The 27,367-nt window shown below is 29.2% G+C and overlaps 6 protein-coding genes across 20 annotated transcripts; 3 read left to right on the top strand and 3 right to left on the bottom strand.

Moving 5' to 3' along the window:
• Positions 1–609: 609 nt before the first annotated feature.
• On the bottom strand, positions 610–4,426 carry LOC143422534 (T-complex protein 11-like protein 1). Of its 12 annotated transcripts, none has more exons than XM_076893263.1 (9): positions 4,216–4,426; positions 3,471–3,584; positions 3,021–3,140; positions 2,631–2,750; positions 2,241–2,535; positions 1,651–2,169; positions 1,314–1,498; positions 1,074–1,240; positions 610–1,002 (listed from the first exon to the last, which is right to left on the bottom strand). In XM_076893263.1, exons 2-9 carry the CDS (start codon positions 3,479–3,481, stop codon positions 755–757), a joined length of 1,665 nt encoding a protein of 554 aa, XP_076749378.1. In that variant the 5' UTR covers positions 3,482–3,584; positions 4,216–4,426; the 3' UTR covers positions 610–754. The 12 variants fall into 12 exon arrangements, with proteins under 12 accessions (XP_076749378.1, XP_076749379.1, XP_076749382.1 ...); XM_076893264.1 differs by having other exon boundaries at positions 4,346–4,417; XM_076893267.1 differs by having other exon boundaries at positions 4,389–4,405.
• Positions 3,522–10,169, top strand: Aif (Apoptosis inducing factor). Of its 3 annotated transcripts, XM_076893256.1 has the most exons (13): positions 5,504–5,891; positions 6,487–6,591; positions 6,673–6,779; positions 7,050–7,104; positions 7,193–7,353; positions 7,441–7,571; positions 7,644–7,819; positions 8,065–8,256; positions 8,327–8,520; positions 8,611–8,863; positions 9,091–9,275; positions 9,498–9,713; positions 9,808–10,169. In XM_076893256.1, exons 1-13 carry the CDS (start codon positions 5,801–5,803, stop codon positions 9,877–9,879), a joined length of 1,938 nt encoding a protein of 645 aa, XP_076749371.1. In that variant the 5' UTR covers positions 5,504–5,800; the 3' UTR covers positions 9,880–10,169. The 3 variants fall into 3 exon arrangements, with proteins under 3 accessions (XP_076749372.1, XP_076749370.1, XP_076749371.1); XM_076893257.1 differs by lacking the exon at positions 5,504–5,891 and adding an exon at positions 3,522–3,606 and having other exon boundaries at positions 6,487–6,779; XM_076893255.1 differs by having other exon boundaries at positions 5,503–5,891; positions 6,487–6,779.
• Positions 10,170–10,512: 343 nt separating this feature from the next.
• On the bottom strand, positions 10,513–14,981 carry LOC143422561 (protein broad-minded). Its single transcript, XM_076893310.1, has 8 exons — positions 13,203–14,981; positions 12,790–13,127; positions 12,392–12,588; positions 11,989–12,321; positions 11,554–11,873; positions 11,018–11,195; positions 10,718–10,933; positions 10,513–10,637 (listed from the first exon to the last, which is right to left on the bottom strand). Exons 1-8 carry the CDS (start codon positions 14,876–14,878, stop codon positions 10,530–10,532), a joined length of 3,366 nt encoding a protein of 1,121 aa, XP_076749425.1. The 5' UTR covers positions 14,879–14,981; the 3' UTR covers positions 10,513–10,529.
• Positions 14,982–15,113: 132 nt separating this feature from the next.
• LOC143422524 (TBC domain-containing protein kinase-like protein) lies at positions 15,114–19,868 on the bottom strand. Of its 2 annotated transcripts, XM_076893242.1 has the most exons (14): positions 19,502–19,868; positions 18,901–19,111; positions 18,562–18,811; positions 18,220–18,448; positions 17,843–18,117; positions 17,625–17,771; positions 17,433–17,553; positions 17,177–17,338; positions 16,933–17,110; positions 16,649–16,855; positions 16,139–16,398; positions 15,756–15,883; positions 15,514–15,676; positions 15,115–15,458 (listed from the first exon to the last, which is right to left on the bottom strand). In XM_076893242.1, the coding sequence occupies exons 2-14, from the start codon at positions 19,103–19,105 to the stop codon at positions 15,351–15,353; spliced, it is 2,433 nt and encodes an 810-aa protein (XP_076749357.1). In that variant the 5' UTR covers positions 19,106–19,111; positions 19,502–19,868; the 3' UTR covers positions 15,115–15,350. The 2 variants fall into 2 exon arrangements, with proteins under 2 accessions (XP_076749358.1, XP_076749357.1); XM_076893243.1 differs by lacking the exon at positions 19,502–19,868 and having other exon boundaries at positions 15,114–15,458.
• Positions 19,869–20,710: 842 nt separating this feature from the next.
• Positions 20,711–22,877, top strand: Rpl10ab (ribosomal protein L10Ab). The gene is made up of 5 exons (XM_076893306.1): positions 20,711–20,836; positions 21,295–21,450; positions 22,005–22,153; positions 22,404–22,576; positions 22,686–22,877. The coding sequence occupies exons 1-5, from the start codon at positions 20,832–20,834 to the stop codon at positions 22,854–22,856; spliced, it is 654 nt and encodes a 217-aa protein (XP_076749421.1). The 5' UTR covers positions 20,711–20,831; the 3' UTR covers positions 22,857–22,877.
• Positions 22,878–24,243: 1,366 nt separating this feature from the next.
• Nipsnap (protein nipsnap) lies at positions 24,244–26,142 on the top strand. Its single transcript, XM_076893297.1, has 5 exons — positions 24,244–24,567; positions 24,690–24,872; positions 25,101–25,269; positions 25,353–25,620; positions 25,787–26,142. Exons 1-5 carry the CDS (start codon positions 24,485–24,487, stop codon positions 25,933–25,935), a joined length of 852 nt encoding a protein of 283 aa, XP_076749412.1. The 5' UTR covers positions 24,244–24,484; the 3' UTR covers positions 25,936–26,142.
• The last annotated feature ends 1,225 nt before the right edge of the window (positions 26,143–27,367 follow it).

Raw genomic sequence — 27,367 nt, 5'->3', positions numbered from 1 at the left:
TTATACGGTAAAATCGTATAAACAAATTATACATATTATCGTACTTATAAGTTTATATCTTGGGTAGAAATTTTTGTCATTTGATATGAAAAATTCATTCATATTATATGTTGTATTATTTTCATAAAAAATAGAGTTATTTAAATATATGAAGTCACGAGATAAATAAATTGTAGGAATTTCGAAATAATTACATTTACTTTAAAATGTGAAATAAAATTTAATTACAAATTGTTTTAATTTTTGCATTTATGTACAAATATATGTTACATATTAGTTCGACTATAATGCTTAAAATCACATTTAGAAAACGTATTAAAGCACCAAATACAAAAATACATTATAGCCAGTCATAATACTGGAAGGCGAAAATTAAGTTACAGTTAACTTAATATGTGGAATAATGTTTACATAATATTAGAACTACGCATACAAATCAATTAGTACTTGTAAGTTATATAAACATACAGTTTTGCTGTTTCTTTTTGCTCTCATAAAAGTATCTTTTTACTCTCATTGTTATAATTATATTAATTATAATTTATATTAGTATCAGAATATTTCCTATACAACATTGTTATTTATATACTCTTAGTTTATATTTTTCTACTTTTTGTTAAAACACGTAAATTATGAAAACACAAATGAACTGTTATTTTAATATATACGTATCACTTATTTTTTAATTAATGTGCCATTTTATGAACACAAATGTTACCCTTACAAAGCTTGGTTAAAAATTTTTTCCTTCTTTTTATAACTCCATGCTATGAACTCCACCTGCATCTTTATTATTCTCAGTTTCCTTTTTAATAAGTGCATTAGTAATTATTTCTTGATAATATTCTCCAAATACGCTTCGATTATGAGAAATAAGTATTAAAAATTGGGCAGCTATTGCTGTTAATTCTTCTTGAAGCGATGATAATCCTGGTGGTACTTGTTGCGGTGCCACAGATTGAGATAATATAATCTTTTGCAAAAATTGTCGTATTCGTAAATCTAGAGTAATATGCAAAGTAAATAAAAAAAAAGGAAAATTAAAATTGATAGATATTATATGCAATACTGACTTATAAGATGTCTGATTTTATGTTCTGGATTGATAAGATCCATTATTTGCCCTTCTAATAATGTTTCTATCTCTGGAGATATGGGAGCAGCACCAATATCTTCTAATGTTGCTTTTAAGTCTATTTTCACTTGCAATACAATATTTGGTATTACAGTTTCCAAATCCCTATCAGTAATTTATATAAAAGTTGAATATATGAGTTTATTACTTATACATAGACATACTATTATAAACATACTTATTTGAATGTACAGATTCTAATAGCACATTAAGATGTTGTTTAATATTCTTCTTAAAGTTTGATACTCCATGAATTGGTGCACCTACTGTGTTGTTCACTAGCAATATTACAGAACCTATAATGCTTAATCTATTAGTTTTATCGCGCATTTCCAATAATCTACCCTGATCAAGCATTAAAGTCTGTAAAACAGAGCACAATCAAATGTACATTATTATTAATAGATGAAATTTAAATATGATTGTACAGGATATCCCATAAATCTTTTTGTATAACATATTGATGAAGTTTGTATGAAAATGTATTATATAGTCTATACTACTAATATACGTACTTCTGCATCTGGATTGAAGTCCCATTCTAAAAGATCGAGATACGCATCGGTTAAAAGACAGTGTGTGAGCTGACGTACAGCATTAATGTCAGATGAATTGCTTGTAACTTTTGTTGAATCGAAATGCCTTAACAACCATTTTTCGGTAAATTGCAGACCGTTTGTATTAACTTTTAAGAACTCGGCGAACTTTGCTTTTTCATACTCAATACTCGATGCAATTATATTTGGTCTCATCATAGTAATAGTGAAGTTTGCTAGGTCAAGTCGCATCAATTGCAATACTTCCATTATGCCTTTGAATACTTCAATAACATCTGTTTTTTGGCTAAGTTCTTGAATTTTTTCATCTCTTACTGGTGCACAAACTTTACTCATAATTGAAATCACATATTGTGCATAATGATGGAAATCCAAGACACCATTCTCTGCTTGTTGTTTAATTAAATCTACATCAAGTACTTCATTTAAATTTTCGCGAATTTTCGCATGATGTGGTAACACTAATTCATCCAATGTCTACAGGAAAAGGAAATTTATTAAATATAAATTATATACTGTTTTATGAAATCCCTATATAAATATATTACTTCTTTAATCTCCTTTAATAAAACCAATGCTTGGGTATAATTTGGAGGATCTTCAGCTAATTGTTCTGCTAACAAGTTCCAAAAGGCTTTATGCATAATTTCTTTTACTTTTCTGTGAACTGTACCATCGTCAGGTTCAAGTTTTTGTAATTGAAAATTTTTATCCACTGCAATTTCATGTGCTAGTGCCATATTCTTCATGCCGTTCGCGGCTTTTATAATTTCTTCAAGGGAAACGAATTTGGGAGGTGATGCTCCTACTAATCCACCTATCATAAAATCTGATGCTTTTTGTCTGTATAATATGTGTTTAATTACAAAAGCTATTAATACAAGATTAAACAAATCAGTCACTAGTAAGTAAATTAAAAGATGAATCATATAATTTACCCCTTTGCATTTTCTTCAACAACCTCAGTATGAGAATCAGAATGACGGCTTACAGGCATGGATGTACTCCCTTCATTCAGATCACATTTTTTTCCTTCATCATTGTCCATTTTTTTATTCCTATATTACAATACATATTATTAAAATTAATGGTAACAAAAATATACAAATAAGAACTATTATTGACATGATAATATTAATAAAAGCACACACAATATTATAAGAAACCCAAGCAATAAAATGATGTTATTAATCAATCATTGAATAAATACCATATTTAATATTATTTAATTAGTAACATAATTATGTTGTAATGTTTGTAACATACTACAATTAACAAACAGTTACGTGAATAGAAATTAACAATTCATTACACAAAGGCACACTGACCAAAAAAAAATACCAGGAATAAAATTTAATAATGTCACAGATCCTGGAAGTTTGCGACTAATGATGAAACAGCAAAGAGTAATACTCCATATTATTCCAACGCCAACCAAAACTTTATTCCTAACAAAATGACATTTTACTTATGTTTAACTTTATTTAAAAACATATAAAATTTACTCAAACAGTATAAAAAACAATTTAATGTACAATTTTAATATCAACAATTTTTCTCTAATCCAAATGTAATTTGATAAATATTGTATATAATAAAATATTTTTCAGAATGAAATATAATCTGTAGAACTTAATTTTGGCTTTAAAGATACAAGGGAGCATAAAATTCATCTATAAATGGAAAGTATTCATAATTAAACAACAGAATATAGAAATTACATACTTGTATATATAATATTGAATATATAATTAAATATATATAAATAAAAAATATACCTATCTGGCATGATTAATGTTCAATTCAACTATTTTATTGTAGCATGATCTGTACTCAGAAGCAGCTGGTAGTTGAATGCAATGGTGACTGAAGAGAAGGAGGTCAAACTTTGTCTATAAAAAGAACATCCAGAAGGTACATATAAGAACAGTCCTTCCTGCTTGATTTTAAAGAACTGATAAATATTTTTATTTCTAACAATCCAGTATTAAATGTACACGTGACCTATAATAGTTGCTGTGTGATATTACATTACTTCTTATTTGTCTTCAATTGATACTGTTTGTTTAACTATACATTTTATCAATTATATTTAATATAAAAGTATTGTACATATAGTGTTTTATTTAATTAAATAATAAATAACATTTATATAAATTTTAATATATTGATCTTATCCTTTTATTGTTTTTAAAATAGCTTATCACAATTATTATATTATTTGATTATAAAAAAAGCACTTGTTATAAACGCGTGCTTTCTAAATATATAACATTACAACTTAATAATATGTACGTATATATTTCGCAAAATATTTTTTTTAATAGGTGATCATATTTTTGAATCAAATAGAACACATATGTATGTATGTACTGATCTGTTTACAAACAATAGTAAACCTGCGATATTATACGAGAACCCTCTTCTACTGTTTAATCATTTATAGTAACGATACGAAAGTGCTTTCATCGGACTTAATTATACGTTTAATGACTCGTAACTTAATTAAAAATGTGTATTTACACTTTCGAAGTAGGAATGCGTAAATATCTTATCTGACTTTGGTTTCACCAAAATGTTTCAACGTTCATCATAACACAGTTCATATTTTGGCTCAAAATTTATCAACAGTTTCATATTTAAACAGTCATACTGATAAATCAATTTTGTTCCAAATAACTGTATGTATACATAACTTTTTAGGTTGATGTTTAACAGTGAAGTTAGGCGTATATTTACTTTTTAAGCAGTAGCGTCCTCTATATATTGTATTTTTTTCTTGATAAATTTCGCCCAATGTTATCTTTTATGCATGTACGTATCTTGATGGTACGTGGATATAAATTTTATTTAAAATAATTAACAGGAATAATTATACATATATAGGTAAGAATACTTAGTTAATGCAATAATATTGTGAATAATTTCATGTGCAATTGGAAAGTTTAAAACGATACTTTATAAATAGTAGTAGATATTTGTATATATAACTAATGCTTATGTATATAAAGCAGTATAAAATGATTCAATGATAAATTTCGATGCGTGCTATGGTTAGTATAATTTTTAATCATATAACAACGATATGATGATACAATATACTTGAAAAATTTCAAGGTGTTCGACAGTCTTCTTTGGACATAATGTGACTCATTGTTGTCCACCTTGAATTTCGTGAAGGTTGTATAAATGTCGATAAATAATCTTGTCTGAGTGTTCTTTGTTCTACAGAAATAACTGAAAACACAATACAATTTACATTGTTTCCGAATAATGATAAAAATTCCTTGAATTTATTAAAATATTATTTTTAAATAACATAAATGATCACGTCCCAAATATTACATTATTCAAAGTAATCCTAGGATTTTCAAAATAGCTATTTTGAATATATCATATATCTAATTATTTATGTTAACTCTTCGACATTTCATCTTACTATATATTTAACATATAAATAATATTTTTTGCTAGGAAGAGTTCCTTAAAACTTTTAGTTATAATCGTCTGAATGTCGGGCTATATAAATTTATATTTTGGCTGTATTCTTAATATTTTGCCTAAATTATGACTATATGTATGTTATCATTATCTAGTGACCTTATTTCTTATTGGTTAGTTGTATTTGGTAACTGTTCCAGAAGGTATGAAATCCAAGAGGTTGTTTGTTAATTTGTAACATACATACATATATAATATGTTACGTTCTCATACTATTTTATAGTACCTTTAATTTATTGCATGTTTTTACGTGCATAGATGTGTACACATATACATATATTCGAATTAGTGCATTGGAATGAACTTGTATGATTACTGCGCTACACCGCATATGCGTCGCTGTCATTCGTTGTCAAATTTAAGTTTGTATTACCGATTTTAACAAATTTTTTTAAGACCGTAACAAAATTTCCGAATAAGTGTATCAAAATCAATGTGTCGCAAGTACGGCAACTTGGTTGCTAAAGAAATTTGGTAATGGAGTATCTCGTATCAATTAAATATAAAAGGACAACTATAGAACGACTTCCAGTCGTGCGTGTGGATAACAGAACCGGCCATACGCGCCATCTCCATATTGCGTAAGGCCAAAATTGGCCCGTAAAAAATGTTAAGCTACGGTAGAGTTATAGGACGATTGCCAAAACTTACGAGGCATTCGCAAGTTAATCATTTTTGTCGACCTTTAAAATACGTTCGTAAGTATCTATAAGCTTTACTCTTAAAAATATAACTTTTTCTAATTGATGAAAAATCATATTTCTGTTTTTGAACTTCTTACTGTTTTCCAATTAAATATAGAATTATTTCATCATTTGATATTTCAATTGCAATTTTTAGTAGCCAGCTTTTATAATTGTACGTATATGTCCATACTCTAACCAGTTGTAATTAATATTCTATTATATACTCGATACGCTTAGATTGAAAGTACACCACGCGATATAACCTCAAAATTCAAAATATAATTACATTTTCTTCGATGTTTTTCTTCGTATGCCGTTTCCTGTGAAAAATAATCTAATGTCTATTTTATTTTATATTCTTAAATTATGTTTAACTTCCGTGAGATATATATTTCTTATTTTGTAATAAAACAATGAACAATCTAATTTATATTTTCGTAATTTTAAGAAAATTAATGACTGAAAAGTTTCATATATTTTTATCAGTAAGTTATATGGTAAAACAAACTATTTAACTTATTAATATTTGCTATCTTTATTTATATAATTATTACTACTTAAACTTCAAGTTGCTATAGTTGTTTTTCATGTTTCTTTATCGTTCTAGGAATTGTCAGTGTCCATAATTTGTGGTATAGTAGTAATACAAATGACAAGAAAACATATAAGCCTCCAGGCACCACCATAAAGCCAGAAGAATGTGCACCTGAAAGTATGTATTCAAAATCAAAGAGACCTCTCCCTAGATGTGAATCTTATCCTAATGCATCTTGTCCACCATCTTGTTATGAAGTTTGCGGAAAACCAGATGATTCACAAAAATCAAATGGTAAGAAGTCGCCACCACAATATTGGAAGATAGTGGCAACTTTATTGATAGCAGGAGTTACAATATATGCGGTACAGTATAGTAATTTTATTATATTAACTCTTTCATGTTTTAATAAAGCTTCAAATTTTGGTTGAAAAATAATTTTTTCTATTTAATTAGAATTAATAATTATATTACATATTATATACAATTATGTTTTGTTTTAGTTTATCTTCTTTTAATAAATGTATTCAAAAGTAATTATTAAAAAAGTTGTTATAATAGACTTTATAGCATGTAAGGTATCAAATTATTTGTTTGTTTCTTTTCTTAATATTTTTATCGAAACAATTCTATAGATATCTTCATCAAATTGGTTTACTACAATGATATCAGAAAAGGATGTAAGTAAGAGTAAGTTGAGACTAATAGATTGTAACTTAACATTTTGTTTAAATTATAAAAGATTATGCTTTCATATGGTTTTTTATTATATATTTAGGAAAAAAGGAAAGGAGAAGTAAAAGAAGATCACTTGAAAAGACTAAAATTCCATCTACTTCTCATTCATTCCCTTCAGAAATACCTTACCTTTTAATAGGAGGAGGAACAGCTGCATTTTCTGCATTTAGATCTATTAAATCCAGAGACCCTAGGGCTAAGGTATATCATTAGTAATTTTATTAATGATTTACTACTACTTTAGTTTAATGAGTTATATACTGAGTGTATTATAAATGTTTGCTTTAGGTTTTAGTAATAACAGATGAAGGAGACTTGCCATATATGAGACCACCACTATCTAAAGAACTTTGGTACAATAGGGATAGAAAAATAAGTGCACAATTACTTTTTAAACAATGGAATGGTGCTCAAAGAAGGTAACTATTCACACACACAGAAATTGGTTGTATAAATATATAATTCATTGCATATTATATCTACATTTACAGTATTTTTTATGAGCCGCCTGAATTTTATACAGAATTCAGTAATTTAAGTCAATCTGATAAAGGTGGTGTGGCTGTAGCTAGAGGTTGGAAAGTTACAAAAATTGATACACCACAGAAAACTGTGACACTTGATGATGGTTATGTAATAAAATACGATAAGTGTCTAATTGCGACAGGTAAGTAATAAGTGAATTGTCTATTTTTTGTAATTGAAATATATCTTTATCTCTAATTATAATGCTTTTAATTTTTTCTATCTGTTATTAAATAACTTCTGGATATTAGTAAAACAGAAAACATATTTTCTATAACTTCATAATCTAGAAATATTTGATCATTTAAAATACTATACGTTATCATGTAATATATTTATTATATTTTCAAGATTTGGATATATAAGTTTAATAACATATTTATCCAGGTGCATCACCTAAAAATTTACCAGTTTTTGAATCCATTCAAGACGACCTTAAAGACAAAATTGTAACATTTAGAACAAAAGAAGATTTCCTTAATTTAGAAGATGATATTCACGATCCTAAGTGTAAAAACATAGTAATAATTGGTGGAGGATTTCTTGGATCAGAACTTGCTTGCTCACTGGCACGTAATTGTATGTTTGCATTATTAATTTTACTGTTCCATTAATTATCAAAATAGTATTTCATTACATTTTTATTCAGTACCAAAAGATAAAAAGCTATATCAAGTGTATAAAGAAAAATTTATAATGGATCAAGTACTACCGCAATACTTAAGTGAATGGGCAACAAAGAAAGCAATGTTAGAAGGTGTTAATTGTATTCCTAATTCCGAAGTGGAAGACTATTCTTATAAAAATGGGCAATTATCACTCGTTCTTTCGGATAATAATGTCGTACGTTTTAACAAAACGATTTATATAAAAATATTAAAAATATAATACATTATGTGGTTACTTTTTTTTTCTTTTTATGTACATGGAAAGATTAATGCTGATCACGTAATCGTCGCAGTAGGCACTGAACCAAATACTCATTTGGCAAAAGCTTCGTATTTAGAAACGGATAATGAAAAAGGTGGTTTCGTCGTTAACGCCGAATTAGAAGCAAGAAGCAGTCTTTGGGTTGCTGGGGACGCAGCTTGCTTTTACGATATTAGACTTGGTAGAAGAAGAGTAGAACATCACGATCATGCGGTAGTTTCAGGAAGATTAGCAGGAGAAAATATGACTGGTGCAAGTAAATTGAAATTTATATTATAATATATTCCATGTTAAACATTAACATATTCATTGTGTACTGAAAGTCATATTGGTTAACATAATAGTTTATCATATATTGATAGGATGATGAACATGTATGCTTTATGGACATGAGAAAAAAAATACATTTTCATATTGGTGATCATTTCATATCATTTCATATAAAATAAGAAATAATGGAATTTATATTTCTATATTCATCAGGAAAACCATATCAGCATCAATCAATGTTTTGGTCTGATTTGGGGCCAGAGGTTGGATATGAGGCAATTGGTATTGTAGATTCATCACTGCCAACTGTAGGAGTTTTTGTAAAAGCAGCAGAGTCTCAGACTTCAATATCATCCAGTAGCAATTCAAATGAAGCCACGCAGTCTTCAAATAAGGAAGTAAGAAGATACTATAACCTCGAATATATATATATATAAAACCTTTAAAACCTTAAATATAAAAATCGGGTATTGCATTGCACTGTAGCGTTACAATGATTGCAACATTGTAGTTAAGTAAGACCTAACTATTTAAGTCGAACATGTGTCTCTTTGTTACTAAACGCGTCACGACTACAATTTACTTTTGTAGTTTTTATATCCTATATTTTTGTAATATAGAAATTAACCTTAACACAAACGCAAAGTTTGGTACAGTCGAGCACAGGAGTTAATGAGAAATTAGTTGCTACGGATGATTCAAAAGTAACGAAGTTAACAGAGGAATCTAAAAAATATGATGATTTTGGAAAAGGGGTTGTTTTTTATTTACGCGACGATATTGTGGTTGGAATAGTACTTTGGAATGTCTTCAATCGGATGCCCATTGCTAGACAGGTATGTTTGCAGAATTCACAAAAAATAAGAAACAAATTTATTTTTTACTATATGTGTGTTTAAGAAACATTTGTATATTACATATTTATTGCAGGTGCTTGCCAGAGGTACAAAATATGATGATTTAAATGAAGTAGCAAAACTGTTCACTATTCATGATGACTGATTCCATTAATATAAGAATTATATGGCTGTACTGTGTCATTATTGTACATAAGGTTATTTATCTATCAGTTCTGAAGCATTTTACAAATAAAAAAAGATCTACAACTGATATCTTATTCCTGAGTTTAAAAGGTACGATTTGTATAAATATTGCACATACTACGTACAAAATACTTTAAAAAAAAATCTATAAATACAAATACATTCATATAGACAATGAAATATGTTTATTAAACTATTACTAGATGTGAATTTTATTAGACAATAAATGAAAAACTGTTTTGTTAGTTATTTAATCAGGATTTAATATCATTTCCGCAATATATGTATATACATACATATATATTCACATGCATATGTATGGACTAAGTTTCTAATAATATTAGTTGATTTTGATTGTCATTATTCATAAAAGTTAGATATTATAAACAATACCTGCACTAATCACTTAGTCTATAATATGTATATATAAGTCTATTTTATAATATTAAACAAATTACTTTGTATATAACATATAGTTAGAAATATTCCAGAGTTTCTAATTATTCAATGTGCGTGCACACATGCATATGCACAAAATATTGCTTTAATAACGTATAATGAGTATTTACTTAAAAAATATCTAAAATTTTTGTTTTGTATTTTATTGATTCAATCGAGTCCTTTGCTCGCAATTTTCGGTAAAACTTTGTTTCCATATCGTTTATCTAACTTATCCATAAACTTGATGTAACTATGACATTGATAATCATCCAAAACCTATAAAAATAATATTAACGGCGCGTAAAGCATTTATATATGCATTAAAAGTAAAAAATGGGTGCAATACATATGCATACCATATGTTCAGGCCACATTTTTCCATTTATCGTATTCTCCATTATTGTATGCCGGCAATGATGTAGAAGTGATGTACAATAGTATATTACATAATCAGGAGAAAACAACACAGAAATAGCAAAAAAATGCATAATTTGAGACCACGGGAGTAAACCCCAAAAAAATTGAGATATCATTAAATTACATATCAAGGACCAGTCCATTCCAGAGGTATTCTGCATTGCGACATAAATTAATGTTAAACTAATTTTTCACGTGCCAAAAAATACTCAGAAATTCATATCTTCATAAGTACATACTTTAAGTGCATATTTGATTTGTGGTAATTCATTACTAATAATGCTTTCTAAAATCTGCATAAATGTAAATTGGGTAGCACATTCTTCCTTGGTATGCTTGTCTACAACTTTTCCAAAATTCGACCACAAAAACGTGGTTACCGGGAATTGAATTACTTGCGTAATAAACGTTTTGCATCTAGAATTAATTATTGCACTTTGCAGTATCATGATAATATTCAAAGAGGTCGATGATGAATAAATAATTATCTTAAGCGCATTATTTTATTACAATGATGACTAAGTTTTCAACCTGAGACCTGTCAATGATGATACTTTGACTAGCTAGAGTTACCCTGCATAGGTTTTTTTAAAAAACTACTGGCATTTCCAATACTGCTTGTTAAAAATAATTTCAAGCAGTTAGGACATACTGGTAAAGGGTATATTCGCGGTCATCTGAGGCTTGTTTTCATTATTTACTACTTGTAAAATAGCTTTTGACAAAATTACATTGCTAAAATATTAAATTTTTCACAATGTTGTTATGTGCATACCTTTCTATGTTTCCTTCACAAATAATGAACACTGTTGATAAGAACCAATCAAATCCATCATATTTATTTGGTCTTTCATAGTGTATAAATGCATAACATGCATTTATAAATTCTTGTAACTTCTCTTTCATCTCTGATGTATTTTCTAAAATATCATTTTGTTCTGTATAATAAAAAACTAAGTCAATTCCATGCAGTTCTTCTGCAAACCAAAAGTCAGTACTTGATGATACATTTTCTTTCCACTGAAAATTTTCTTCCCATTCCATGGTAGGAATAGCTTTTTGCATTTGATCCAGTAATTGTATCAGTACTGTATTCTGAAAATAAAAACAATTTTTATTTTTGGAAAGCATCGTAAAACAATAAAATAAAATTTTAAAAAGCATGCCATCTGTGCAAAATGCTTATAAAAGAAGATATCCACTTAGCTACTTTTATTGGTTCTGATGATTCTTTATATGCTTCTCTAATTTCTCCAACCCAATTGCTATCCAACAATCCAGGTTTCTTTTGTTTAAGTAAATCTTCTAATACTGTATGAATTTCAGTTTCTACAGAAAAGTGTTCTTTGTTTGATTTTGCAGGAGGTAATTGCGGTAAATCGTATTCTTCTGATTTCGAAGTCTCTTCTTCCTCTACACTTTTAACAAAATACGTTTTGGATATAATTTTATATCGTATTAAAGTGTAGTCATCGATGTATTTTGTATTTATCTCTTCAGTTTCATCATCTATATTGAAATTTTCTAATTCCAGCAAAATGTTCTACAAAACATTTTCATATACATTAAAAATATGAAGAAGAATACTAAAGTATATGATATAAATGCATTACCTGAAAATTTAAAAATTCTAATAAATATAAGCAAATATTTAAATTCCAGATTACAGTATTTAATGATAAAAGTCCCAAATAATGATAATTTGATTTAGGATTTATCGAATCGTTAAACAATTCTGATAAATTAAGTGGGTAATTATGTTCTTCGTTATCGTACGATTCCTTAACGTTTGACATAAATGCTGAAAAACCTTTAAATACTTTAAGTAAATAATTAATAGTAAATTTTGAAATGTTATTAAATCGTAGCATGTAAAATGTTCATTAAAATAATTGATGGCAATTAATTATATTTGAAAGTGCACTTATTTCAACCATAGGAAATGAATATTTTATATATTACGATCTAAATACACGAATAAATGAAATAACTTTTTCGTCATTGTTCTTACATTTAAAATTAAGGGAAAAAAATGTTAATATATGCAAAAACTTCTCAATATTCTCATGATCCCATGGATCGTGAAAATAGCGTGGATCTTCTAATATTTTACAAGTATCTGAGAGTAAGTTAGACAGAACATGGGGTGCAAGATTGGCAATTATATTATATCCCAACTGAAAAAAAGTAGCTGATGATACAAAATTGACAACTTCTATCGATGTCCATGTCATCCTCAAAGGTGCAATAGATCCCTCGATCAATTCTTGAAATACTGATGATTCTTGAACAAGAGCTTTCAACCCAAATGGTATCGATACTATTTTAATTAACAATGCGTTAACTGCACTGTAAATAAAATTTTTCATTCTTAGTGCAATTATTCTGTCAATAAAATTAAATGGCACATACAATATAAATTACCTATTTATCTGTTGAGCTTTTTTTTCATTTTCGACATACGATTTGTCTAATTTTTTGTAAAAATATGATACAGCGGGATAAAATTCTCTCTCTATTTTGTACTGTATTATCTCGTAGACATCGAATACTTCAAATAGTTTTTGTATTACTTCAAACAATTTAAGAAGGTATTCTATATTTATAATAGAGAAAGGTTGTCGTAGCATACTCGATGCTATTACTATAACAAACATAGCTGGACATTTGGACACATTGTTTTCAAAATTTACTGTGTGTTCTTTACATTCCGAGATAAGAAATCGTGAACCATCTGCTGTGTCTAACATATGTAATATAATATTTATTGTATGTGTCCATATTTTAACGTTCTTTTCAGAAAGAGATTGTAAATGGCATAATGCAATATGATAAAACTCGAAATCATATAAGATTGTTGGTTTCTCTAAAATAAATTGTAGAGCATAACATGAAACATCGTATACACTGCTTGACGTTTCTACGGATAACTTATTTAAAGCTCTTAAAGAGGTGATCAAAAATTCGGAAATGGAGAATGGTTTTTCAAATACATTTTCCATTAAAAGTTCGCGACCTGCTTCGTAAGCACAAAGTTGTGATACGAAACATAAACAATGAAGATAAGTTACTGTTTCTATTGTATTGCCATTAATGATAACTTCCATTGGATCATCATAAATAGAAGCTGCTATAGAATGAGATAACTCTTCCAATCCCTTCAGTACATAATGCATTATCTGTTGTAATAAATTTGGCGACTTTCCTAAGGCAGTCAAAAACATTTTTCTAGTAGCAAAACTAATAATCCATTTTCTACTCCAATCAGCACGTGGTTCTAATACGGAAATAATATTCAGTATATTTAATGTTTTTGGTTGCATTGCATTTCCAAATTCGTGAGTGCTCAAAAATATAATAAATTCTTCTATCAGTTCTTCTATTGATTTATCAGGATTTCTTGCACTCTTTAGTTTCTCTTCATGATAACGAATTACAAGGTGTATTATACGAAATACTCTTTCGTGTAAAAAAAATTTGAAATTAATTCCAGCAATCAGTGTGGGTAATATCTCAAATGTTTTCTGTGACTGATATTGAGCATCAAAGGCATTTAACAAATTTAAGTGAACATCATGCGATTGCATACAAGTTAGTAATTTTGCGTGAACCTGTAAACTAGCTTCAAAGATAGGTCTACTCTCGTCTATAAGGCCATTTAATAAAGCTTTTTGTAATGACTCCCATATGGGATTATTGTTTAAATTCGACAGTTCGCTTTTTAATAGAATTTCGTAACCAGCTAATCTAACATGAACAGGTTTATCATGATTAATTTTATCTAGAGCGACATTGTAACATTCGTCGTTATTTAACGGTGAATTCCAATCTTCGCTTGTTTGATCACTAACACAAGAAAAAGATGATTGAGGTCGAGAATCTAAAGCTGGAGTTGACGCAGTTTTCGAAGCGGATTGTTCAGCAATTGTAGCTCTCATAGAATTCACTAAAATAGTCATTTCTTTTGAGTGTATAATCCTTTGAGCTATGTCAATATTATTCGTGTCTTCTTTCAATGATTTTTGAACATTTGTTTCAAATTCTTTTTTCAAACATTTCCTTATCCATTTCTGAAGGTTTGGAGAAATATTATGTTCCATGTTTAAAGAACACTCGAATTTGGTCTACACAAATAGCTTTAAGGTACACATAAATGAATTTCATGTATTGAGATTTCAATGTTTTGACTCAGTTTCTATGGTTACTACCCAAAGCAGATAAAGTAGACATTATAGTATACTTCATATATAGTAAAAACAACTATTATGTTAAATAAATAAATGTGTAACAAAGTTTTAATTCCTTCATTGATATACTACATAATATATGCTTATCATTTGTTTATAATTTCACTGTTAAAAACAATGATATGACAGAATTTTACAGTAATCACAGTAATTTTATACGCAAAAGTATTATTCTTAAATAAAATGTTAGAATATAAAAATTTAATTTGTATATATATATATATATATGCAAATTATAAAATTTTCAATTATATAGAATATAGTTTCGATGTAATTTATATTACATCGCAAAATGGTAAATATTTGTAACAATCACATATAGTTTTTACCGCGCTGCTACTATAACATTTGGACATTTCGCTCGTAAACCAGAAATTCCTCCTTGTAAAGAACATACACCCATAACTCCACATTTTACTAGAAAGTCTGCAAACTATAGAATAGGTTTTAGTTTTAATATCGAAAATTGGAGATATGTATATACCTACCAACGCGTTATTTTGATCATGAGGTCCGATAATTACTACAATACTATTTTTATTCTCTACGAGTGGCTTTGCATGTGGTCCAAGAGTTTCAATGTGAGTTTGAGAAAGTTGTACACTTGAAAATGGAATGTTAATACTACCTACTACAGCACCTCTTTCAAATCTACGAAAACAACATAATTATCAAGCATAAAAGTGGTTTCAAATTACTTTAGTTTTCATTTTACGACCGAGATTCTTACTGTATATTATTTCGTACATCTACAGCTATTAATCTCTCAGGACTATTATCTAACAGGTCTAGAAAGTCGTCAACAATAATTCTTGGCATTTTTTCAGTACCTGGTTCCGGTTCTGACCAATTTGTATCCTGGAATTTAAGCATAATTAGTTACAATGTACGTTTGGACAAAAGGATGTTCCTGGTGGTCATTGTTCATGAAAACGAACAATGTTTGATTTGCTTTAAAATAAACTTGTAACTAATTATAAGTAAGCTCTTTCAATACAGCCCAGTATTAAAGTTTACGAATATCAAAATATAAGTATTCTAATGTTCGTTACTATCGTTTCTTAGATATTACATGGTTCATACTGTGCGTTGAACAGAAACAGAGTTCCATACCTTTGGTTGATTAAATTGATGTTTTCTATAAGTAATACTAGGTGGTGTATTTTGGTACATCGTCATAGAATCTTTAACGCATAACTCTATGTCTATTTCGGGAAGATCAGAAAACAATAAAATACACTCGTTGAAACCCGAAGTTAAAAGGGAGTCGCGCAGTTGTTTTAATATCGCTAGCCCCACTAAAAGTGGAAATGAGGAGTCTCCTAATAATAACTTGTCCCATAAATGAAGTATCTTATGAAGCGGAAATACATCTGAAAATTATATAAGAAAAAATATATATACACTCATGAGCACATAAATCGATTCAACCTCCAGATACGAAATTAAATAAATTTTCAATGTTAAACTTAAATTTTTGGTTTTAATTTAATAAAACCATCATTTTTGAAAAAATTTACATTATATGTGGAGGTTGAGTCGATTTACTTGCTCGTGAGTGTATATATATACTGATTTTCAATACTGAAATAAAAATCAAGATATTAATAATAAATAACTTACGTGAAAACATTGTTAAAAACCATGGAATAGCAAACAGTTCTGGCACAAAATTAATTGATCTAAGATGATTAGCTAATTGAGGATCATGGAAAGCTATGATCTGCGAAAATTTTCCTAGATATTCTTGAATAATAGCAGAATTATCTTTCAGAAAGAATTTATGAAGGTATTTTGGTATAAATGCAGACAGACATTCGAACGCTCTAGCTAAAATGAAAACATCGCGTATAATAAAATTTGAAAAGATCACAATAAGTATAATAAGTTTATATTCAAGCTTTTACCTTCGTTATTAAAGTTCAGATAAAGAAATGGAGCAGTTAATGAATCTAATCCTTGCCAATAAACATAATGTGGGTTATTTCGAACCCATGCTTTGAGTAATCTTTGCAATCTCTCATGACCGGCACCAGATGACAGTAATTCGCTATATTGATGGCACCTTGGTATATCTACCTCTATCTAAGGAATTATTAATATACTAAAGCATAAATCTACATAATGTGATGTAATTTATTGATGAATTACTTGTCGATCTGTATGCGTAGGCGTTTCTTTATCGATCATATCGTAACGTTTCTGAATATCACCAGTAATACCAAGCAATGCTGCCCAAACAGCTCCTCTAACAGGTGGTGGTATATCTTTGTGTGCTTCTTCAACGATTGCTTCTCGAGTAATAGGATAAACCTGAATATTTAGAGTTTTATATAAATAAATATGAGATATTCAAATCTGTAGTTAGCGGATAAAACTTAGCAAGAATTCAGAGTATTCCATTTACCTGAAGCAATCTATCATATAAAACGATCCTATAGAATTGATATTCTGTATCTCTTTCTCTTATGATTAATGGTAATTGAGAAGCAGCATCTATTAAGTCTTCTTGTGATTGAACACGCATTCTAGAAAATAACAACCAATTAATATAAAATTGAAGATAAATGAAATTTATATTTATCTTTATTGTACCTACTGATTTGTTAACCACGGAAAACCCGCTATATATGGGATATGCGATAAACGTTGACGGAGTGTATCAAGAGAAACTTTGACTACACGCAGATCAAGTAAACCTGCTGTATCTCTTCTGCCAAACATTTGACCTAAAAGTATTACTAAACTAAAAGAAAAATTAATCTATTGTGTTTTGCTTTTATAGAATCTGATAATTTATAAAATCCTCGAAATTACTTCGGAATAGATAAAATAGGTGGTCTTGATCTGATAAGTCCTTGTTTCTTTAACTCCACGGTAATATCTCCTCCAGCTAGTTGCCACAGATAATATAATTCATCCATTTTTCTAACTATAACATTCTTGTAAAGATTCTCTTCTTTTTCTTTTTCATTTTTTATAAGGAACTCTTCAAATATCGGCAATTTTAATAATTCCTCTGGTATTTTACGTTTTGAAGGGTGAATTTGAAGACAAGATTCTACAAACTCCTTTACTTTATCAGGTAAATTCTGATACAACAATAAACTGTATTAGGTTTTTAAAAATTAATAATATATTATGTGAATTTTATTAATACTATAAACAGTTCTGTTAAATATAAAATGTTGTACCTTGTAAGCATTGTAGCTATTAGTTTCTCTTGCAAGACGTTCAAAGACAGAAGTTTCACAGTGTATTAAACTGAAAACCTTCCTTAAACATTGAGATAACTTCATATTTGGCCATATTGGTTTTCCCATTAATAATTCTGTAATGATCATACCTAAAGACCAAGAATCCACCTTTGGACTACTGATACCAGGACTTAGAAATACTTCAGGTGCCGTATATTTTGGGTAACTAAAAATAAATGGTATCAGACATAAAAAGATTCTTTCATTTACAATCGCCTTGTTTGCATCAGATTGTGTTTCAACATTCATGACTTTATTAGAAAGGTTAATGAATCGTACCCAATAGGAAAAGATACATTTTTACCGCTATCTGTCATGTAGTATAAACCGAAATTGTATAATTGCACATTTCCACTTTTATTAATTAAGATGTTCTCAGGACTTAAATGTCTATGTACTAAATTCATTTTATTCATATGTTCCAAACCCAACAAGCATTGAAATGTTATTCTCATAATATCATCTATACTTAAACTTTCTTTATTGTTTAATGGATCCCCATTATATTCGGTAACCACCACTATTCGCTCTGTAAAAAAATATATTATTATCCTTATCAAACAATTATAGAAAACGCTTCTAATCATCTGACTTCTTTTTATATATATTAATGCTTACCATGTTTACTCCTAATTATATCAAGATATGTGGACAAATTTGGATGGTGGATAGTTTTTAAGAACTGAGATTTTCCATATATGGTTATAGAATTTGGTGTAAGAGGTAAACCATTGCTACCACAAACTTCAACTGGATGACTTTGTGCAAAAAATGTCATTCCACCGAAACAACGTTCTTCATTCTCTAATAGTGCTGGGCACATGATTAACTACAAAGTATAATACACTATCATGTAGAATACGAGTAAGGTAATGCTTAAGTAAATAATTTTAATTTAATGATGAAAAAAACACAGTAACAGAAAAAGTATTTGCACACATCCAATTTCTTGATTGAATTTTACATTCTATTTTTAGTGTCAAACTTTTGTAATCACATGAAAGTATTATTAAACAACCAATATATAAAATTTCATAGATCAATAGCATACAAATACTTTTTCTTAGTCACTACATGTAAAAAGAAAGAGAGAGACATTTGAAAAGATATATGATATATTATATATTATATAAATTTAAGATGGAACGTTTGTGTGTGCATTATACACATACTTCATTTGTGCGTATACATTTTATATGAAGATATTAACAATACTAACTTTTATTAATATTAATCGATGTCACCAATGTTAAAAAATATGAGTTTGATTAATCTTTAGAGCTAGATTTCTCCATGATTAAATTACTTAAATGTATTGTCTATTAAGTAATTCGAATCATTGAATCGTTCATCTGTTTTGTTTACAAGAATGATCCATAAGAGCACCAAATTTGTGCAACTTCATACATGGAAGATGATCCACTCAAGGCGTAATTCGCGCTTGTAAGAGCTCACGCGAATAATCACTACTACAGTTAAACATTACACTGTATGTTGTTTGGAATATGTATGCAATTTGAGGGTAGGATAGAACTTATAACCAGATATAAGATAGATTAATCATTTTACAAGATTTTGTGTTTCACACTCTGTATTATCGATTGTACAAAATACATAGGTTCTCTTATGCTTTCTATACATTAGAGTGGAGAGTTTAGTAGGAGTTTCATTCAATCTAACCATCGAAGCTAACAAAATAGAAAAACCTTTTTTACTTTCACTTCATTTCTATTTATATTTGAAAAATTATTGAAGTAGTTGTCAAGTAGTTCACTTCATTGTCGATAGCGATGTGAGATCAGTTTGAGCACTTTTTACAGAGATGGTGCTATAAGTTTGTTTTTCATTGTCGATAATGATGTGCGACAAATTTGAGCGTTTCTCGAAAAAATAGCACCATGGATAATAAAATTGTAGAGACACTCTTCCTTCAATTGTACAGTACTAAAATTCCCAGAATAAGATGTAAATAATATAAATTAAATCGGCAACAATTAAATTCTAATCTTGTAAAATAGATTAACCCATTCACTGCCAAATACGAGATATCTCACAGCAGTCCTCTGTACCAAGACTGTCAACTACGAGATATTTCTTAAAATAAAAGCCTGACGGTATAAACTTAAAATGAAAGCCTGGCACCCAGAGCAAAACGCTCTAAATTTGCCCAACAGTGAATAGGTTGTGCTCTAAGTTAAGTGTAGTTTAAGTTAGCATTAACTAAACCTCTGTTTTCCTATGTGTTTCAAATGATGTATAAATAATGTAAGAAGGTGCTCGTAAAGAACGTTCTCACCGAAGTTTTTCTTCTCCTTGCTTCTTTCCATATCAAAAACCCGCTAAGAAATAAATTATTTGTGCGTCATCTGTGTTAGTTTTAGAAACTATAAGGGACGAGTTCTCAATATTTATAGGCATATTCCCATCTAGTGAATGTATAGTGCTCTACGTAGACACTCCGATGTCTCTGCACACTTCTTTCCGGTTTCGGACGGGCAGTGGTTCGGTCCTTTTTAGACTGGTGCTCGTCGTTCGCTGAGTATTGTACAATGACGTGAGTATTCAATCTGTTTATATTTTAGAAATCCAGAGTCTTATTCCCTTAATAATGTAAGAATTAACTGCTTTAACATATAATTTCTATACAATTAATAATATTTTCTTCAAATAAACATTATTTGAAATATATTTTGTATCAACGTCTGTACTGTAAAACGTGTTTGTACCTTGTACCACATGTTTTTAAAAATCTTTATAAGTTATAAGTGTTTAATTAAATAGAATCAAGTACTTTATTTTATTTTACATATTTTTTCATATAGTATATATTAATATGCATGAAGTATATCACATTAGCAAGTGTGTTAATAATGTGATCACAGTTTTATATTATAATATATATCATACTATTACTTACATATGTGTATGTAGTTTCATTCATTCTTTTAATTATCAGACAGATGAAATTGTATAGTAAGTAATTATTTTAAATTGTACATTTTAAATTAATAGGTCCAAAGTATCGCGTGACACTCTATACGAGTCTGTGAATACTGTTCTCCAACACTCGAAGGATAAAAAGAGGAATTTCTTAGAAACAGTGGAAATTCAAATCGGTTTGAAGAATTATGATCCGCAAAAGGACAAACGTTTCTCAGGCACCGTCAAGTACGTTTCTACCTGACATTGAGGATTCTTTTCGGCTTAAAACGAATATTATAAAACATTACCATTCTGTTCAATTTTTAACTAACACCGAAAAGGTTGCCTCAAGCGTAGTCAGGAAGCTGGGTTTTACCTGGCGGACCTTCACCCAGGGTCTTAAATAAATTGGGGAGGTATTTTACCGTTATTTTTATTCCAGGATCATGAATTATGATCCTGACGGTAAGTTAATACTCAATTGTGGCAACTACTTATATTCAATTATTGAAACCAATGTTCAATGATGGTTACTTCTTTGCATGTATTATCTGAATAACTGGTGTGGTTACCCAATATGTTGCTGAGAACATTGTCTTCGATAATTGTATTTTCATTTTCATACAATTTCACTAACCTTATCTTTTTCTATTTAAGTATTGGCATTTGCTTAACATGTTCATCATGTCAGTCACTGGTGATGAATGTGTTATCTATTTATAATAGAAGCAATTCATATAAACAATAGTTTACAGAATACTGTATTTTTTAATCATCTACGTAATTTGTGTTTACTAAAGATTGAAGAATATTCCAAGACCAAAGATGCAAGTTTGTGTTTTGGGTGACCAACAACATTGTGATGAAGCTAAAGCTAACAATATACCATATATGGATGCAGAAGCATTAAAAAAATTAAACAAGAACAAGAAACTTGTAAAGAAACTAGGTAGTGTAAAATTACATATATATTCTATGCAAATACCGTTTCTCTCTGTCTTCCAAAAAGCACCATTGTTAAATCATAATTTGTAGCAGTGGTCGTCAAATGGAAGAAAATTAAATTCTTCACTAGGTGTGGACGTTGCATTTCATTGCTTCTTACCTCAATCCGTGTTGAGACATTTTTTTGTAAAATAACTCGTCGTAAATTTATATAACTCAACTTATCAAGTTGATTTATGTATCTCTCTTTGCAGCTAAAAAATATGACGCCTTTTTGGCTAGTGAATCCTTAATTAAGCAAATTCCACGTATACTTGGTCCTGGTCTGAATAAGGCTGGTAAATTCCCTGGCCTTCTTTCTCACCAAGAATCAATGGTGGGCAAAATTGATGAAGTGAAAGCTACAATTAAGTTCCAAATGAAAAAGGTATATATATACATCTTTTATAGTATACGAAAAGATAAAATAATTATTTTAAAAAATTAACTGTAGGTTTTTAGTGAACTAATTATAAATTTGAAAACTTTTATTTCAGGTATTATGTCTGTCGGTCGCTGTAGGGCATGTGGAAATGACACCAGATGAATTGGTACAGAATGTACATCTTTCAATTAACTTCTTGGTTTCATTATTGAAAAAACACTGGCAAAACGTACGTTCCCTTCACATCAAATCTTCTATGGGACCCCCTCAAAGACTGTACTAATTCAATTAGTATAAATGGTTTTTATGTACAACGGAGAATAAAGCAAAAACAAATAAAATTTTTTGATTTTACCAAACGTATAAACTATTGGTACAATTATTATTAATATATGAATAAGTATGTGAATATTATAAATCATACATTTTACAGACTATCGTTCACATTTTATTTTTAACTATATCAAAAGACATGTAAATACAATGCATTGTAAATAGTATTTAATATACAGGATGATTCACTACTAGTGTAACAAATTTTTACAGCTGATACTATACCTCAAAGGCAAAAGAAAGTTCATATAAATCTAGGTCAGATTTACAAAAATAGAGAAAATTGGGATTTTTGTTTTTCATAGAGAAACAGCAGTTTCACTCATATTATTGATTATATTTTTCAAACCGTTAGTCCGACAAGAAAGTGACAAACAATATTGAAAGGAGCACTGAATTAGCTATTATAATTTTAGAGTACTGCTGATTAAATAGAGAAATTTCTTAATTTTTATTGAGTAGAAAGAGTAAGATAAATTATATCGCCGGCTTTAAAGGTAAGAGAGAGAAAGATATATAAGAAAGCTATAAGAAAGAGTGAGACAGATGCTACTGGCCCTCCACTAGGACCCCTGGCGCCATCTCTGTGAAAAGTGCTCAAACTGGTCGCACAGCGTTATCGACAGTGAAGTAAACTACTGAAAACTGCTAGCGCCATCTCTGCGGAAAGTACTGAAACTAATGCCCGAGCAGTTTCAATGCTCCTCCAAGAGATGGCGCTACTAGTTCTCAGTAATTCACTTCGCTGTCGATAACGCTGTGCGACCAGTTTCAGCACTTTTCACAGAGATGGCGCCAGAGGTCCTAGTGGAGGGTCAGTAGCATCTGTCTCACTCTTTCCTATAGCTTTCTTATATATCTTTCTCTCTCTTATCTCTAAAGCGGGAAATATACAAAAAATTACAATAAAACTACTGGGATGTCCAATAAATTACAATAAAACTATTGAAATATACATCTCAATAACACAACTCTGTCACAGTAAGAGCACTGACTAAAGTATCCATCTTTTTTAAGTGATATATATGAAAACATTTCCAGCGAATATGAAAAAAACTGATAAAAATATTAATTTATATTTTTGCAAATATTTTCATTTTCACCTTTGGCAAAATATCATCTAAAAGATACATTTTTTGCAATGTTTATGTCATGACATGTATTACTGTATGTATCTCTCTTTTTCTTCTTAGAATGTTGAATATTATTATTATTATTATTATAAATTATTCCGATTCCTTCGATCAGAAGATATACATCACAATGCTATTTTTGAGGTCGTTAATAGGTATATGCGATGTAAAGCATCTTATAAAAAGACGCAAGCGCCATGCCATGATCAGTAATTCCGTAGTTTACTAGACAAGTATATTTTCCACGGTTGCAAGTCGAGTGTCATTTCGTGTAGAAAGGAAAAAAACCGCGAATGGAGATTACAAATAAGGATAAATCAATAGTAGCGATCAGTTTGTTGGGGACTGTAATTGAAAGCGCCGCGTATTTAGCGCTGTCGAAATTGGGCTTTGATCTTGATTGGACACTAAGCAGTAGAGATCTGTACGCGAGGATCCAGTAAGAATGGCTGCCGTTTTGAGAAGATTCAGAACCGTGCAGATCACGACGATCGGCAAAACTAAACTACCGTCATTTATTACCAGCCGGTAGGCGATCGCGATTTAAAATTGAGGAGCGCTTGTTTTTTCATATGTTTCGTCTATAGACTGCTTAAGCAAGCCAGTCTCTAAACGGCGGCTTTTTAGTAGCCAGATCGTGTGTGTTGTAGATCTTTTGCAAGGTCATCGATCCGACAGGATATCAGCGAAGGATGGATAAACAAGCTTTTCGTAAGAAAAATCGAGCCAACCAAAGAGTCTCATTCAAGGATGCTGTCAGATAAAGGAGTTATTTACGCTTTGCACACGCACAATATTCGACCTGATTCTATTGACAAATATTTGACTAATTAGTAAGTAGAATCTATCATGTTTGTTTACGTTTACCACCTTATCTACAAATCGCTGCTGTAAATCGTATGTACATTTAGAATATACGCACGAAGAATCATTCAGAAATTCTTCCACGAAAATAAAAAAAATGTTAGATTTTATTTATGTCGCAGAATTGGCATGTGCAGAGAATTCTTTTATATTAGGGAAATTATATTGGGACATGTTTGTATTTTCGGATATTACAGTGAAGAGATTGTTAATACTATAAACTCGAAGAAGTCTTCAATGAAATTGGAACTAGTCGGTTCTTGGACTGTCGTAGCTGGTGATATTGATCAAGCTTTGCATCTCTGGAAATATTCTGGTGGCTACGATAGCGTTGATCGCACACAAATTGAATTGTCCAAAGATGAGGTACACAATGTGGTTGAAAAATTGAATTGTACGTTATAAACATTGAATAGAAATTTTATAACAAACTGTACATTCATTTTTAGGCATATCAACAGTTATTTAAAGAAAATGGTCGTTATTTAAGATCACGTTACTTGCAATATTTATTGGCATTTAGCTATTGGCCTCCTCTTGTAAAACGAAATGATTCAAATATATACGAAATACGTAGCTACAGGCTACAACCTGGTACTATGATAGAATGGGGCAATAACTGGGCAAAAGCCATTAATTATAGACGCAACAATAACGAATCTTTTGCTGGTTTCTTCTCACAAATTGGCAGATTATATAATGTTCATCACATTTGGTGTAGGTGTAATTTAATATTATTATTTTCCATTGATTTTCTAATTTTATCTTAATACTATTTTAGTGTATCACAGTATGTGTATAAATGTATGTGTATTTAACAGTATAGATTAAGTAGTATTTATTCTAATGAAAATGTATATATATTCTATAATTATAATTGTAGGCTATAAAAATCTCCAAGCAAGAATGGAAACTCGTGAAAGTGCATGGAGATCTCCAGGTTGGGACGAATGTGTTGCATATACTGTGCCGTTAATCAGAGAAACACATTCCCGTATATTAAGTCCAACTAGCTTTTCGCCAACAAAATAAAACGGTACTTTTATGAATCCCTAAATGCATTTGTATAATACAATTTATTCTTTATGTTTACATTAGAATATTGTAAAAACATTTGTTATATTACACACTACATTTATAATTGTATAAAGTAAACGCTCAATTTGAAACAGATTGTAGCAGTTCGTTGTATTGGAACTACCTGAAGTATATTTTAATAAAATTTAAACTTCTTTGTTACTACAATGCTTTATGATACATTGCATCTTTATTGTCAATTTAAATACGTTTGCATATAAATGAAAAAAATTTGAATTGTGTATTTCAAGCATCTCTGTATATGTCCTCTCTACTCACAGTTTAAAAATTTATATACACTTAATTCAAAATTAAGGATTCTTGTAATAATCAGGGATTGTTACAATTGGTATTATTTAAATTATGTGTTTCGTTTTAATATATTTTCTCGTAAAGATTCTAATGTCGTCAAACTTTATTAATCCAATTTTATAAATATGTATGCATATAATAAAATAATAATTTCATTGTAATAGAAAAATTAGCATAAGTTAAACTATTTTTCATTACAGAGACATGTATATGATATGAGCATATTTTGTATTTTACTTTCCTGGTCACTTGTTAATGCATTTAATTATCAACATAGTTTACAACACCATAGCATTGTTTAAACCTGTACGACATTATTTATATTAAAAGCTAAAATTTTAATCATATACTAAATTACTTTTTTAATCAATATATAACCAGTGAAGTGAAAGACAGTTATTTTATGGTCTACCAACGTTCATTTTATTAAAAGTTATTGCATATTAATGTACATATATGTAATGTACATTGTACCAAGTTTCGTATCATACAATCAATTTCATTTGTTTTATCCACTTAACAATATTATAATACGTGCAGCATTGTTTTGTACAACGCTGATGTGTTTCAAAAATAGAAAAAGTAAAAAATGAAGTGGAATTCGAATTATAGTGAATTTTTGCTTATAATAATATATAAAGGATGGCGCGCCCATAACGTTGGAGGACGTATAATGCTTTATGAGATTGAAAATAGAAAGCATCTTCAGAACACAGAAATAAATATTGATGAAATCTTTTTACGAATATTTACAGTATACATAGTATATATATATACATATACAGAATACATTATGACAAACATTTACTATATAAATGAGAATAAAATGAGACAGGAATAAAACTGTGTCAGTACAAAAATTTTCGCATTCGTTATTCCATATCAGCTTGTTGCAACTGATTATGATGCATTACATTCTTACAGTAACACCTTACGGGGAAAAATGTATTTTTATAGTTATTTTACAAAATTTTTTTTAACATTGAATGTTTTGTAAATATTAAAGTGGAATGAAAAGTTTAATATATATTGAACAAAGTTCGCTGTATAAATATTTAATGTCTCTCGACTAAAA

The sequence above is a fragment of the Xylocopa sonorina genome, chromosome 3 (genome assembly GCF_050948175.1).
Source record: "Xylocopa sonorina isolate GNS202 chromosome 3, iyXylSono1_principal, whole genome shotgun sequence".
NCBI lineage: Eukaryota > Metazoa > Arthropoda > Insecta > Hymenoptera > Apidae > Xylocopa > Xylocopa sonorina.
Note: the sequence above shows the minus strand (reverse complement) of the source record. Positions and strands in the feature narration are given on the sequence as shown.

Excerpts from the sequence above, each read along its gene's own strand:
- LOC143422534 (XM_076893263.1), bottom strand. Across the intron at positions 1,499-1,650 it reads ACTTCAATCCAGATGCAGAA|ACTTTAATGCTTGATCAGGG; the intron begins GTACGTATATTA and ends TCTGTTTTACAG. Across the intron at positions 1,241-1,313 it reads GAATCTGTACATTCAAATAA|GGATTTGGAAACTGTAATAC; the intron begins GTATGTTTATAA and ends AATTACTGATAG.
- Aif (XM_076893255.1), top strand. The coding sequence starts at position 5,801 with ATGTTAAGCTACGGTAGAGTTATAGGACGATTGCCAAAACTTACGAGG. Across the intron at positions 6,780-7,049 it reads CAGGAGTTACAATATATGCG|ATATCTTCATCAAATTGGTT; the intron begins GTACAGTATAGT and ends ACAATTCTATAG. Across the intron at positions 7,820-8,064 it reads TAAGTGTCTAATTGCGACAG|GTGCATCACCTAAAAATTTA; the intron begins GTAAGTAATAAG and ends ATATTTATCCAG.
- LOC143422561 (XM_076893310.1), bottom strand. The coding sequence starts at position 14,878 with ATGGAACATAATATTTCTCCAAACCTTCAGAAATGGATAAGGAAATGT. Across the intron at positions 11,196-11,553 it reads TGTGAAGGAAACATAGAAAG|ATGCAAAACGTTTATTACGC; the intron begins GTATGCACATAA and ends AATTAATTCTAG. Across the intron at positions 10,934-11,017 it reads AAATCAAATATGCACTTAAA|AATACCTCTGGAATGGACTG; the intron begins GTATGTACTTAT and ends GTCGCAATGCAG.
- LOC143422524 (XM_076893242.1), bottom strand. The coding sequence starts at position 19,105 with ATGTGCCCAGCACTATTAGAGAATGAAGAACGTTGTTTCGGTGGAATG. Across the intron at positions 18,812-18,900 it reads TATAATTAGGAGTAAACATG|AGCGAATAGTGGTGGTTACC; the intron begins GTAAGCATTAAT and ends ATTTTTTTACAG. Across the intron at positions 18,449-18,561 it reads AATGTATCTTTTCCTATTGG|TTACCCAAAATATACGGCAC; the intron begins GTACGATTCATT and ends ATTTATTTTTAG.
- Rpl10ab (XM_076893306.1), top strand. Across the intron at positions 21,451-22,004 it reads CGTTTCTCAGGCACCGTCAA|ATTGAAGAATATTCCAAGAC; the intron begins GTACGTTTCTAC and ends TGTTTACTAAAG. Across the intron at positions 22,154-22,403 it reads GAAACTTGTAAAGAAACTAG|CTAAAAAATATGACGCCTTT; the intron begins GTAGTGTAAAAT and ends CTCTCTTTGCAG.
- Nipsnap (XM_076893297.1), top strand. The coding sequence starts at position 24,485 with ATGGCTGCCGTTTTGAGAAGATTCAGAACCGTGCAGATCACGACGATC. Across the intron at positions 24,873-25,100 it reads GACAAATATTTGACTAATTA|TGAAGAGATTGTTAATACTA; the intron begins GTAAGTAGAATC and ends CGGATATTACAG. Across the intron at positions 25,270-25,352 it reads TTGAATTGTCCAAAGATGAG|GCATATCAACAGTTATTTAA; the intron begins GTACACAATGTG and ends ATTCATTTTTAG.